A 13,298-nucleotide genomic window follows, 5' to 3' on the forward strand; every position below is an offset into this window, starting at 1 on the left:
TATGAGACACCACGTCCCCTGTATCTATTTCCATGTTATTGTTACACCATGGCCCAGTCGCGCTCGCAGCGGCCTCCATTTTTCTTTCCACCCTCCGTCGCGTTCTTCAAGGGGTTGGTCGATGCGTTCGAATAAAAATATTAGCTTGAAGTTTATTCGTTCTGCTATAGAGGTTAAGAAAATATTTTAATTCTACTGGGATGCAAAATTTCATTTGTTAATCACCTTTCACAGATTGTTAACTAATTAAATGTCAAGTATATTTGTTTCCAATGAAACTGCTTTTGAAGTTTAATGCGTCATGGCTTCTGTATAAAACATCAGAAGATACGCGTTGTTTCTATTGTAAACGCTAGATAAAATTTTCAGAAATTTCCTGAAAATTCAATTCTAAAAGAATTAAACCTGCTATTTTATATTTTTCGTATGAAAAGCAGCTTTGTTATATTTTTGTAAATATTCGCATTTACATTATGTGCGAAGTATTATAACAATTGTGAAGTAGAAGTGATACAGAAATCGTGCTGTAGTACTCAAAACAGTCGATGCATTCTTATTGTTGGATTTACATGAATCCATCCTTCCCTTTTTCCATGAAATTTTGCAAACTCGTGATATTGATATGTATGCGTGGTTTCAAGGAACGGAATCTAGGTTAACGCTTTCCGTGATTTATGCTTTGTCCGTTGTGCCATCGGTCAGTGTTGAGATTCCGCAAGGCCATTTTATGGATTCGTAGCTGACTGCGTTGATTGACACTTCCAAAAATCGTACTCACAATTTGTTTTCTTCCCATGACATTATACAGAAAAATGACAATTATATTCTAACATGTAATTTACCTACTTCCACCTACTTCTCTTTGACTATTTCTATGAATATCACATTTACATTAAATAATTTTAGAGCTACCACGTATTTCGATGCAAAAATCCCGCGACGAGCTATATTCATCGTTTCAAAGGATAAAAATCCTTTTGTTTCGGTATTTATTTCTGCATTAACGCACCCAGTGTACATCTTAAAATAATTCCTTCGACACTGAATATTTTTGGTAATTAAAGCCATTGTTTGTTTGAACCCAGAAACCTGCCAAGCTACAGTCGTCGTCTCAATCCAAATAATTAGAACGTTTTTTTACGTTTGATGATTTTCTACCTTCGCAACTCTGCTTCAGTTTTTCCAACACACCCAGTGTATATCTTAATAACAAATTCCCCAAGGAGCATTTTTCTCGTCACCGCGCACAGCCATAGCGGATCGTCGAGCGGCAAGTTTTTCCCAGTCGAAGGAGCGTAACACCGGTCGAGAAATCGATGGTCGCAGCCGCCTCTGGCTCTTCAGCTTCCCTTCGTTGCCTCTTTCTCTCCTCTCGACCATCCTTCGATTCTCTCTCGTTGACCGACGGCTTCCCTCTTCTTATTCGTCTTCTTCTCTTCGTCTCACTTTATTTCTCCCTTTCGCCAATTTACGAGCGTCTGGAAGTGCTCGCGCGGCTGAAAACCGGGCAGTCAGGAGGAGAGCAGCCAGCATTGCGTCGAACAGAGGCTCGTTTCTCGATATTCGTTGACTACCGGGAATTCGAAGCTCATGCACGGTCACTTCGGTATTCGCCGTATGAAACAAGTATCCGGGGAATATTGTGCTGCTTGTAAGCGGCGAATTTTTAGCAACTCCGTCGAGGGTCGAGGGGTCGTCACGTCGCGGTTCACTGGTATTCCGAAAGTATCATGCCCGGTTGGACACGTACAATCGAGTATAGAAGTTTCGTCGCAACCATCTTCAGTCTACGAGGCTTTCCATTCAGTTCTAATGGTATTTTCGGAGAGTATGATAGGTTGTTTCTATTATTAAGCGTAGATTTTCTTGGAGCCGAGCTTACCAACGAGTTATCCAAATATATCATACATTTAACACATTGTTGACCGGCAATTTTACTGACGATTTATCTCATGTCACCGGCTATTATTTCGTAACTGCATGTGCAAGTAAAACGATATAAATAAACTTTAATAAATTTCATTTATTATTCAACTTTTAATATTTCTTTTTCCCATGATAAACAGTGTAGCAATCACCTACGTGTAATGGTACGCAACAGCTTTTGCAAATATATCTACTTTCGCTGTGTTTTCCTTTTCAAGGGCATGCTCTACACGCTCTAGTCGGATTTGTTTCTCTGCCAGTGACTATTTTTTCTAAGACGTGGTTTCTCAGGTGTCCGGAAAGCCCGAAGGGTGCATCATTATAAGGAGCTGTTTTAGAAATTCGAGAAGCGTCAGGTGCAACGCTGCATTCTTTGGAATCCACAGTTATCCATTCTCTAGCTACTTCCAGTAGAAACATTTTGTATCTTGTTTTATTTTCTGGCAGATACGTACGGTACGTTTTATATGCATCGAACAAGGTGCAGTTTATCAGACAAAATGCTAATCTTTTCGACCACTTTGAAGCTTTTCGTAAAATGCTGCTGTTCGCCAAAAACTGATCCGCACGATCTACCCTTTCATGTGCTTATTGCATTGTAATATGCACGTAGGTTTAATGATATTTCGCTGGCCTAATATCAGACTCGCTATCTTCTGATACAGTGTCATTTTCCAAGTCACCGCAATTTGATTCACAATCACTCGGACAATCAGATAAAACACCCGCGTGTAATTCATTGAAAGATTCTTCGTTGCTACGTTCCGTCATCGTTGACATTTTGTTACAACAAAGGACGCAACTTGACGGGTCTTATAAGCGAGAGACACAGCTTGAGGTATGTTGACCAACAATTCCACTGTATCATCTCCAGCAGCGCACTGAGAAAACGACGCTGATGCGAAAAAAAACGCACCGCGAGTTTACTCGTAGCCGGTTGGCAACGTTTGGCCATGAAAACACGAGTTACCTCGTGGCCGGTCAACAATGCGTTAAGATAGAGTGGAAATAAATAGATTGGGTTTAGCTTACTTTATTTAGAATTGAATATAACACCAAACTCGATTACAGATGATTTTAATTAAAATGATGTATTGTAAATAAAATAGTATACAAAGCCATATCTCCATTTTAATAAAAGTTTGCATTCGTTTTGTCAAAAACACTTGAGTACCTGTGATAGTTAAAAATAAAAGTAACAAGTCTAAGGTCCGTCATTTTTGCCGATGAAAATCGCCACAATACAAGCTTTACAAAAGAAGAATAGAAAATTTGATAGAATAATAATTCTAATAGTAAAATTTGTTAATTATTAACGTGTTAATTCGTGTTTCTTCTCTTTGTCTTCATTAAAACTCTTGTCGTTCTCATATTAAGTCGTCCGAAAAATTTCTTTCGTTTTATAAGGAAATAATGGAAGCACAATATTTTCCGTTTTATCCATTTTGTTCTATCGAAATAAACATTTTATGTTTGTATAAAAATGCATCGTTGTAAAAGAAGACACTTTTCGGACAACCTGATACATTTGTAAAATATAATGTTTTATTAAAATCTACTTTTCCATGTTCTAATAATGAACGTAGAATACTTATGACACAAGTTGTGTCGAAATATAATCATGCAGAATGACTGGACATTGTTTTGTATAGAATTGGGAATTGGGTTAATCAATCGACCGAATGTTCCATAACCGAAACAATTCAAGTACTGCGTCTTACTTTGTCGAATGTCGGGGGTTCATCGATCGTCGATGACACGGTTGCAAGTCGATTTTGGACACGTCAGAGGGTAGATAGCGCTCCATCGATCCCCGGAACGCAGAAAGCGCGCTGGTCCAAGACAATTTCCGGCGATCGACGGCTTCCACACGGCTTCGTCCTTCGATTAGGAATAAAAGGCTTCCCGATACTGTAGACTTTCTTCACGGTGTCTCGAATCAGTGCAAGAATTTTCTTCTTTTCGACTAAAGATATTTATTCCTCGATATGCTTACATCTCTTTAATTTTCAAACTACTGCAGCTTTTTTCTTTTTAAATTATCTATATTCACAGTTGTTACGGAAAATAAATACAATTTTCTTATTGTATATATATGTAGTTATTTCTCGTATAACTAGAAAAATAAATCTCAAACCACGTTTCTGCGTATTAATCGTTTCTCAAAAAGTATTTATCAACAGCATGTACACACGCATACGTTTAAATTATCGTTGTTTAGCCACAAATATATTTGTGTTTGCATAACAGAGTATAGAGGAAAAATTTGGAATCGACATTCAGGAAACGTAACGTAGAAGAAATTGTAAACTTTAGCCGATAGTATTCATCAACCGGTGTAATTATTGAATATATTTGTATATTTACATAAATGAATATATTCTTTCGTAATTGCATAAAATTACAGAAATCGCGATTACAGGTTTGCGCGTTGTATCTGATAGAATTCCTTAAAAATAATTTCAAAAATTTATTCACCTTGTTCGTTGTTCAATTACGAAAATGCACGTTTGCACGAGTTAATTTTTTCACGCGCTAGTAGGTCAACAATATGTTAAGTAGCGAGAGAAGTACGCGATGTATGTAAGTAAATATGTTTGCTCGCGGTGTCGAGCTCGATACGCGTTAACTATACTACTATACGTAAGGCAACAGTGTATGATAATAACGGTGCCAGTGGCTGGTGCGGTGTCTAGCCTAGCACCAGCCTAACCTGACTCAACGTTGTAACGATGTATATTTATACAACAGCTGGGCGGTGAGGGAGGGGAGTGTGCCAGTCAGCTGATTGAAGCGCTGGAGGGGAAATAGTGGAGGGGAGAACGACCTTTATTTAAAGCGCTCGAGGAAGCCTTTCTTCGACTGGTAAACAGTCATCGAATGAACATGCGAGACACACATACGTGTTTACGTATGCTCGTGACTGAAATAATAACGTTGAATTTTTACGTTCCCCCACCTTCACCTTCTTTCTTCATCATAAGGTAGAAAAGAGGGGGAAGGAGAGAGAAGAATGTTTCGCGAGTTTCGAGACGCCGCGCTGCGTCGGCGTATTAACATAATTAACTGGAATCCAGACGTTCCGCAGACACGATGCTTTTCTTTTTCCATCTATATACACTGTGTGCCATAATTACTCGAAAACTTTCAATTTTTATGTATTGTGTTATGAATTACGTTAATGCGATGGGGAACGAAGTCGTCTTGAAACGATTTATTCTTTGCTTTTTCTTTAAACAAGTTGGGTTCATTCACTGGAAAAAAGGTAAACGGTAGAAAACTAGTTTGTTCTTCTTCCAACTAGATCGAATCAACGTGATAATAATTTCATTAAATAAAAGTTGAACTATGAGAATACAATAACTTTTTAAGTTTAACTGTTCGATTTTACATACCTCTGGTTACATTTTGTCCGATTACATCTTCCATCTGTGACCTCTACAAGAATGGAAAGTTATTGGATAATTTTAAAGCTATGAGTCATTGTGAAAAATATAGTTGTTTATCGATAACAAAATACAAGTTATTCGTTAAAGTCTTAATATATCTCGGAGTATATTGCCTACGTAATAAGGTTAATTTTTAATCGAGATGTAATTGCCATAGTTTTATAATTCTTCACAACCTCGACGTCTGAAAGGTCAAGGCCTGCGAAGACCTTCACCGATGATTGTACGGTGGTTTGGAAAGAATGAAAGGAAAACAAATAGTACTATTGTTCCGTTACTACGAGCCTTACTATTATTGACTTTTCATTCATCGATCACTCCGTGTATATACGTATGTAACCTAAATATTCCATTGAAAATTCTCTTCTTTCTATCCTAAATAAAGAACCTCGAAACAAAATCAACTATCCAGATAGCTACGCATTTACGTGAAATTTAAAACTGCACAAATGCACAAAGTACATATACATGATACATAAAAATGTATAAAATATTCAAATCAGACATTCCATTTAATTTACTATAATTTTCAGTAAGTAAAACGAATTTCAATTAAACGTGTCCACGGACGTATATCCATAGAAGACAGAGATTTGCATAGAAATCCTAATCGTAATCTCTTTGACAGAAAATTCAAGCTAAGAAGCAGGAATCTGTCGTTCGTTTCTCGTCAAAACTTCCTGTCCATTGTTACGAGCTGCCATCAGTTTCCACGGCAAAAATGTTCACCTTCCTCCGCCCTGTTCCCCATCCCTGTTATTCTTCTATCGCGAGCGTCTACCCGGCGAGGAAACGATCCATACGGCGGTGGCACGAAGTTAACGGTTCTAACGAAACGCTGATGCTCGTTTTCAGGGGACTGGCATGGAGAAGGAGAACTCCGCATCGGGCGGAGGTGGCGGGGGCGGTGGAGGTGGCGGAGGTGAAGCGGCGGCCACGGCGACTCCAGGCGCCACCTCCGCCTCCGAGAAACTGCAGGCGGACCAGGCCAATCCGTTGCTCGATCCGACTGCGCTCTTCGGTGGTAAGCCAATTTTTCTTCCCCCATTTTTTCCTCTTCCCTATTTCTAGCTTCTCCTGCTTCTTTTTTTCTTCCACGATATATATTTTTCTATATTTCTGTATCTCGCGCGCACGTTCTTCTTACTAAGATCTAGATGTTACATATATGGATATGAACACTTCCGTTGATGAGTCACCGAACATTTACCTACTTGGGCAAAGTGATCGATTCGGGCGTACCTCTGACCCAAAACCAGACAAAGTTGATGAAATTTTGTACTAAAATTTTTGAAATTTCCAAAAGTCCAAAAAGTCGCAAAGCGCAAAATAAGGATATTTCTAATGACATGGATTATACGTAGATACCAACACGTTACTAGTCTTACAACGCGAATCCTCTTGGACCGAGTGGCTTAATTGACACGCGCGTCTTGGCAGATCGATAGGCCAGCAATAGACGAGCTAATTACACTAAAGTGGAATTCCTCGACGTGTCGAAATTTCAACGATTTATATGTTAGACCGTGATCGATGGGTTTTCCTTTACAGTATTTTTGGTGGATTGCGAGAATTGGAGTATCGAGGATGTATAAATTTCTGGAAATAATAGCGATTTTTGTGTTTTGGCAAATAATCATGGGAGAGGATTGTTTTTTTTTTTAATATGATAATTTTTCTTGTCAAAATTTTTGGGAAAGTCGTAGAATTCTGGATGTCCAATGGGAAGTTAATAAGATGCTACTGTTTGATTTTATATAATTCAATGCACAAAGAGATAAACAAATTATCTAACAAATTCTTTAAGTTAACATTTTCTTCATTGAAACTTTCTTCAGTCACGTACCAAAGGATTTGTTTTTTTAGTTTTTACAAATCCAATAGAAATTTGTTCGATCTTCACATAAATTATCATATCCAAGTGTCTAATTAACTGGTTTCAGATTCGTAACCCGTTAAATGGGAAAACGAGTCGTTATTATTCACTATAGGGATTATAAATGTATTTTCGTTGGATGGAACGCAGGGAAAGTCGAAGCGTCTTTAAAGTTCTGTACAACTCTGTAAGATCAGACTGTAAACACAAGCGATAACTCGAACGAGTAAGACGAAGAGAAATAATGAAATCACAGCGATTAATAACAACATGATCTATGCTGAAAAGCGTTGGATATGGAATGAGATTATCGACGTAATCCCTTTTGCTTGCTGCCGTACCATTCAGCTTCATTAATCAAGCTGTTTGCACTAATGCGAAATAGCGCGGAGACGCTATATAAATTCTCTTTTGGGTACCGATCCTCGTTTATCTATAAACGAATAAATATTACTATAGTTGGTATACACTTGGTGTTTACAACAATCTGTATTTACGATGTTGAAGTATCAACAGGTTATGGAAATATCAACGTATTGTTCCAAAATCAATTCGATTAATCCTCAAATTTTACAATTTACGAATTTGTATTAATATTACTATACATCATATGTATATATGTAAACTCCATAGAGTTCACGCGTGATAGGGGCTCTCTCTCTGTTTACGGATAGCACGACTATCTTTATTTTATGAACAGAGCGACCTTCTTTTGTTTTACGGACAATTATTTTGAGAGACACTCGTTTCTGAAACGGACGGACAGAGAGCAACATCAGAGATAGACAAGATCACAGAATAATTATTTAAAATATTGAAGATTGACGGAGAAAGATCGGTAGCTCAGCACGTTGAAAATCGATTCTCGATTTTCAGGTAGACATTGCACGGAACTTGTTATTTATTGTTTACTGTTATAGATTGATATTGATTGTTGTTTACTCCTGTATTTTATTTAAGTATTTCCACAATAAACTCGATTTTCAGACCTCAGAATCGATCACCTGAATTATCCCGAGATTTACGATATTACATATATATATTTTACTAAACGTGGGAAATCTTCTAAAACTTTCGAGTATTTTCATATATGTATATATAAATCAATTCGACAAATCCTCAAATTTTTACAATTTACGAATTTGTATTAATATTATTATACATCATATGTATATATATATATTTTGCTAAACGTGGGAAATCTTCTAAAACTTTCGAGTATTTTCATATATGTATATATAAATCAATTCGACAAATCCTCAAATGTTTACAATTTACCAATTTGTATTAATATTATTATACATCATATGTATATATATATATATTGCTAAACGTGAGAAATGTTCTAAAACTTTCGAGTATTTTCGTATATGTATATATATAAATCAATTCGATAAATCCTCAAATGTTTACAATTTACCAATTTGTATTAATATTATTATACATCGTATGTGTGTGTATATATGTATATATATATATATTGCTAAACGTGGGAAATCTTCTAAAAATTTCGAGTATTTTCATATATGTATATATAAATCAATTCGACAAATCCTCAAATTTTTACAATTTACGAATTTGTATTAATATTATTAAACATCGTATGTATATATATATTTTGCTAAACGTGGGAAATCTTCTAAAACTTTCGAGTATTTTCATATATGTATATATAAATCAATTCGACAAATCCTCAAATTTTTACAATTTACGAATTTGTATTAATATTATTAAACATCGTATGTATATATATATTTTTTTTTCTAAACGTGGGAAATCTTCTAAAACTTTCGAGTATTTTCATATATGTATATATAAATCAATTCGACAAATCCTCAAATGTTTACAATTTACCAATTTGTATTAATATTATTATACATCATATGTATATATATATATTGCTAAACGTGAGAAATGTTCTAAAACTTTCGAGTATTTTCGTATATGTATATATAAATCAATTCCACAAATCCTCAAATGTTTACAATTTACGAATTTGTATTAATATTATTATACATCGTATGTATATATATATTTTTTTTTCTAAACGTGGGAAATCTTCTAAATCTTTCGAGTATTTTCATATATGTATATATAAATCAATTCGACAAATCCTCAAATGTTTACAATTTACGAATTTGTATTAATATTATTATACATCATATGCATATATATATTTTTTTCTAAACGTGGGAAATCTTCTAAATCTTTCGAGTATTTTCATATAAATGTCGTGTTATCATTTGAGTTAGGGGCGTATAATGAATCTTCACGGGAATTGGCTGTTGTTGTTATGTACTATTGGTGATAGTTATTGATACAAGTGTGATTATTACAGAGTTTAACAAGTAATAGCGGCGATTAGATAATCGAGATGTCGATGACAATGGATTTAGGTTCGATAACGAATCCACGGTCAACGGGATGACGAATGCGATTTGATATAAGATTTTGGTGTCACTCAACGTACTTGTTCACTGTACAAGTCGAACTTATCGGACTGAATCTCAGTCCAAGTGGAACTGCCCTTATATACTTCTCTCCGTACCTCTCTGTACCCCTCGGGTCGATCTTTGTTTTTAAGGAGAGCTATTTAATTACTCCATACCTCTGTTAGGTACACGTCCCTCCCGTGACCGTGGCTACGTTCAGCGACCCGTTATGTCATTTCGAGCCCAAGCCCACTGTCATAAATCTCGGACAAACATAATTGGATTAAATCATAAACAACTATTTCTCAGTATTATTATTTAAGCACAGATATAATAAAAAGTCTGGACTAAAGTATCGGGGACCTTCCCAAAAATTTCAAAAGAAAGGCCCCGATGTCCTTTCATGTCCTTTAGAAGATTTCCCACGTTTAGCAAAATAGACATATGATATAGGTAATAAATAGTATTTCGTCTAGATTATGTAGATTATTTTATTGCACATATGTTTCAATAAGATAACCGTTATATTAACCCTTTGCACTCCTATGTCGAGTGTGACTCGTCATTAACTTTTATCTCAGGAGCCCTTTGTCAAGTCGCAGCTTTTTTTGTGAAATGTACGAAAAAAAAGCAGGATTGCGTTCTGGAAATTGTTTCAAGATATATCATACGCTTAAAAATTAGAAAATACAACAATAGTGTGTATAAAACTGGTATTTCAGTGAATTTCTTTCTTCCTTTATTTATTTAAATTGTCTTATTTTTTAGTTAAAGTAAATTTCAAATAAAACACTTAAAAGCATTGGGAGCTGCTGCTAACGAAATTGAAATAAAATTCCAAGTGCAAAGGGTTAATGGCATATATGTTTATTGAATTTTTTTCAATTTTTAAACTAATGGAAAAATTGTGCCAAGACTTGTACCAGGGAGCTACATTATTCGTGTGAAAGTATCAAATTCGTTCACAAGAAATCTGTTAGGTTTATGAATACTCTACTTTTAAGATCAGTTCAGCGAACCCTTTACTCTATCATTCATAAAATGTACAGTATTAAGAGCCTGGAAAGTACGTCTCAAGTTCAAGGTCGAAACCTGGAGTACCTACTTATTTTAAAAAGCAACTCTCACTCCGTTTCAAGGTTGTCGAACTCTTCCCTCAACCCCCTATATTGTAACTTGAAACTTACCTAGGTATCCATATATTAAAAGTTTACTGCCATACTTCATTACTATATCATTATGCTAAACCGGATTAATCTATTCTTGGTGATTATTACTTCAGGTATTTCAAGTTAAAGCTATAAATTGTAATTAATTAAAATCTTTTCCTGTTATAAACAGGCGACATTCTCATTATAGGAAGTTAACCTGTTTAAACACTGTAGTTTAACAACTATTGACTAACTAACTTATCAAATTAATCATAACGTTAATATATTACATTTTCTTTAAAGAATATCTCTGCAAAAGCGTATTTATATTATCAACATTTAATAAAAGGTAACTTTTCACATAGTCTACGTATCATTCAGTCCTGAAAGGGTTAAAGGATAACCTTGAAATCTTTAACATGTAAAAATTTGGTAGAAAATTTTGCAAAAGAAGAGACGTATTTCAACGAGTAATTAATAAGAAGAAACTTTCCCCATAATACGAAAACAATTAATTTGTCAGACAAGTAAAGGTAACCTTGTAAAATCAACCTTGAAATCTATCACATGTTGAAAATTTGGTAGAAAATTTTGCAAAAGAAGAGACGTATTTCAGCGAGTAATTAATAAGAAGAAACTTTCCCCATAATACGAAAACAATTAATTTGTCAGACAAGTAAAGGTAACCTTGTAAAATCAACCTTGAAATCTATCACATGTTGAAAATTTGGTAGAAAATTTTGCAAAATAAGAAACGTATTTCAGCGAGTGATTGATAAGAAGAAACTTTCCCCATAATATGAAAACAATTAATTTGTCAGACAACTAAAGGTAACCTTGTAAAATCAACCTTGAAATCTATCACATGTGAAAATTTGGTAGAAAATTTTGTAAAAGAAGAGATGTATTTTAGCTGATTGATAAAAAGAAACTTTTCCCTATAATACGAAAACAATTAATTTGTCAGACAACTAAAGGTAACCTTGTAAAATCAACCTTGAAATCTATCACATGTGAAAATTTGGTAGAAAATTTTGCAAAAGAAGAGACGTATTTCAGCGAGGAATTAATAAGAAGAAACTTTCCCCATAATACGAAAACAATTAATTTGTCAGACAACTAAAGGTAACCTTGTAAAATCAACCTTGAAATCTTGCAGACGCCACGTATTATCAGCATAATCGACATCGCAAAGCCAGATTTCCGGTCGGAACAATTCTCGAATATGCGTTCTGGATATCGTGAATCACTATAAATGCACACGTTCTCCGACACATTAATAACACAATTGTATAGGTATATACGATCATTCAACACATTCTGCAAGTTCCTCGAAGTGTGTGTTCCTCATCGAGGAAAACGCAAACGGCGTACTACGAAACAGAGTCGGGAACGAACTTGCACAGACGTTATTTCTCCAAGTTTCAGACCTTGAACGAGCATCGAGATCGTTCAACTTTCGCTCAGTTTTGATATACGGGCAAAACCGTATATCATGTTTATTACCATAACTTATTCGAAGAAAACGACGACCATTTGACAATTATTGTTTGCCACGTTGAAGTATTTTTCAATAGAAACTTATTACGAAACACATACGCTGCAGTGAATTATTAAGTTTCTTGTGTCTCCAAGTGTTGCGATCTTACTTTCTTCCATTATCAAAAGTGCATTATAGCGTTTTGGTTACCGCTAGGTAAGTTACACGAATAAATATGATAACAGTGTTCATTTACGTAATGTTCCTAAGATCACCGTCAATTATGTAGCCTAACAGTAGCTTACTTCTAGAATACAATAGCGCTGAGTAAAATCGCTATCGTTCATAAATTACCGCTTAATCTTTTAGTAATAACAGGTAGAAATAAAAATTGACGAACGAAAGGTATAGAACAAACGAACCTAAATACAAGACATAACAGTGAAAACGACTTTTACTTATGTTAACACGAGAAATATGGTGTAAGCCATGAAGATCATGTACAGCGCATAAATGTGGTGGATGGGCAATCGAACTTGATCATTTTCAATATTGTCGTTGTTAATTTAAACCAACGGTATTTCCATATACTCCATATGCAGTTTTAGTCAGCTCATGCCAAAATAAAAAAAGGAAGAGATTTTCACTAAATACATGTGTTTGAACTTTCAAACTCGGTTTTTGTTATATTATGTTCTTTACGGATGTTATTTAATAAATACAATTTTGATTACGCGCGTACGGTTTTCTACGTGTTTCCCATATACCGTAGGCGCACGTTCAGAGCAAAACGGATATTTCTCGTGGGTGGGTTGTTCTTTCACCCGACTCTCTCTCGTTTCCGTTCATGCTCACCCAAGACCCCTTCTAACGCTATTTTTTCCAAAAGAGTCGAACCAGCCTTCGTATTTTATATATACACCTATATATATACATATATATCTATATAACGCGTTCTTGAGGAAGGAGAGACCTGTTCGGCCA

The 13,298-nt window shown here is 35.2% G+C and overlaps 1 protein-coding gene across 14 annotated transcripts in view; it reads left to right on the top strand.

Moving 5' to 3' along the window:
• The window catches only part of LOC132911009 (bromodomain adjacent to zinc finger domain protein 2B-like), a 230,820-nt gene that overhangs the window by 164,290 nt on the left and 53,232 nt on the right, over positions 1-13,298 (top strand). For all 14 annotated transcript variants that reach the window (XM_060967281.1, XM_060967280.1, XM_060967289.1 and 11 more), the window contains one exon: positions 6,231-6,399. In XM_060967281.1, coding sequence (XP_060823264.1) covers positions 6,240-6,399 — 160 coding nt within the window. In that variant the 5' untranslated portion in view covers positions 6,231-6,239. The remainder of the gene's footprint in view (positions 1-6,230; positions 6,400-13,298) is intronic.

This window comes from Bombus pascuorum, chromosome 9 (assembly GCF_905332965.1).
Source record: "Bombus pascuorum chromosome 9, iyBomPasc1.1, whole genome shotgun sequence".
NCBI lineage: Eukaryota > Metazoa > Arthropoda > Insecta > Hymenoptera > Apidae > Bombus > Bombus pascuorum.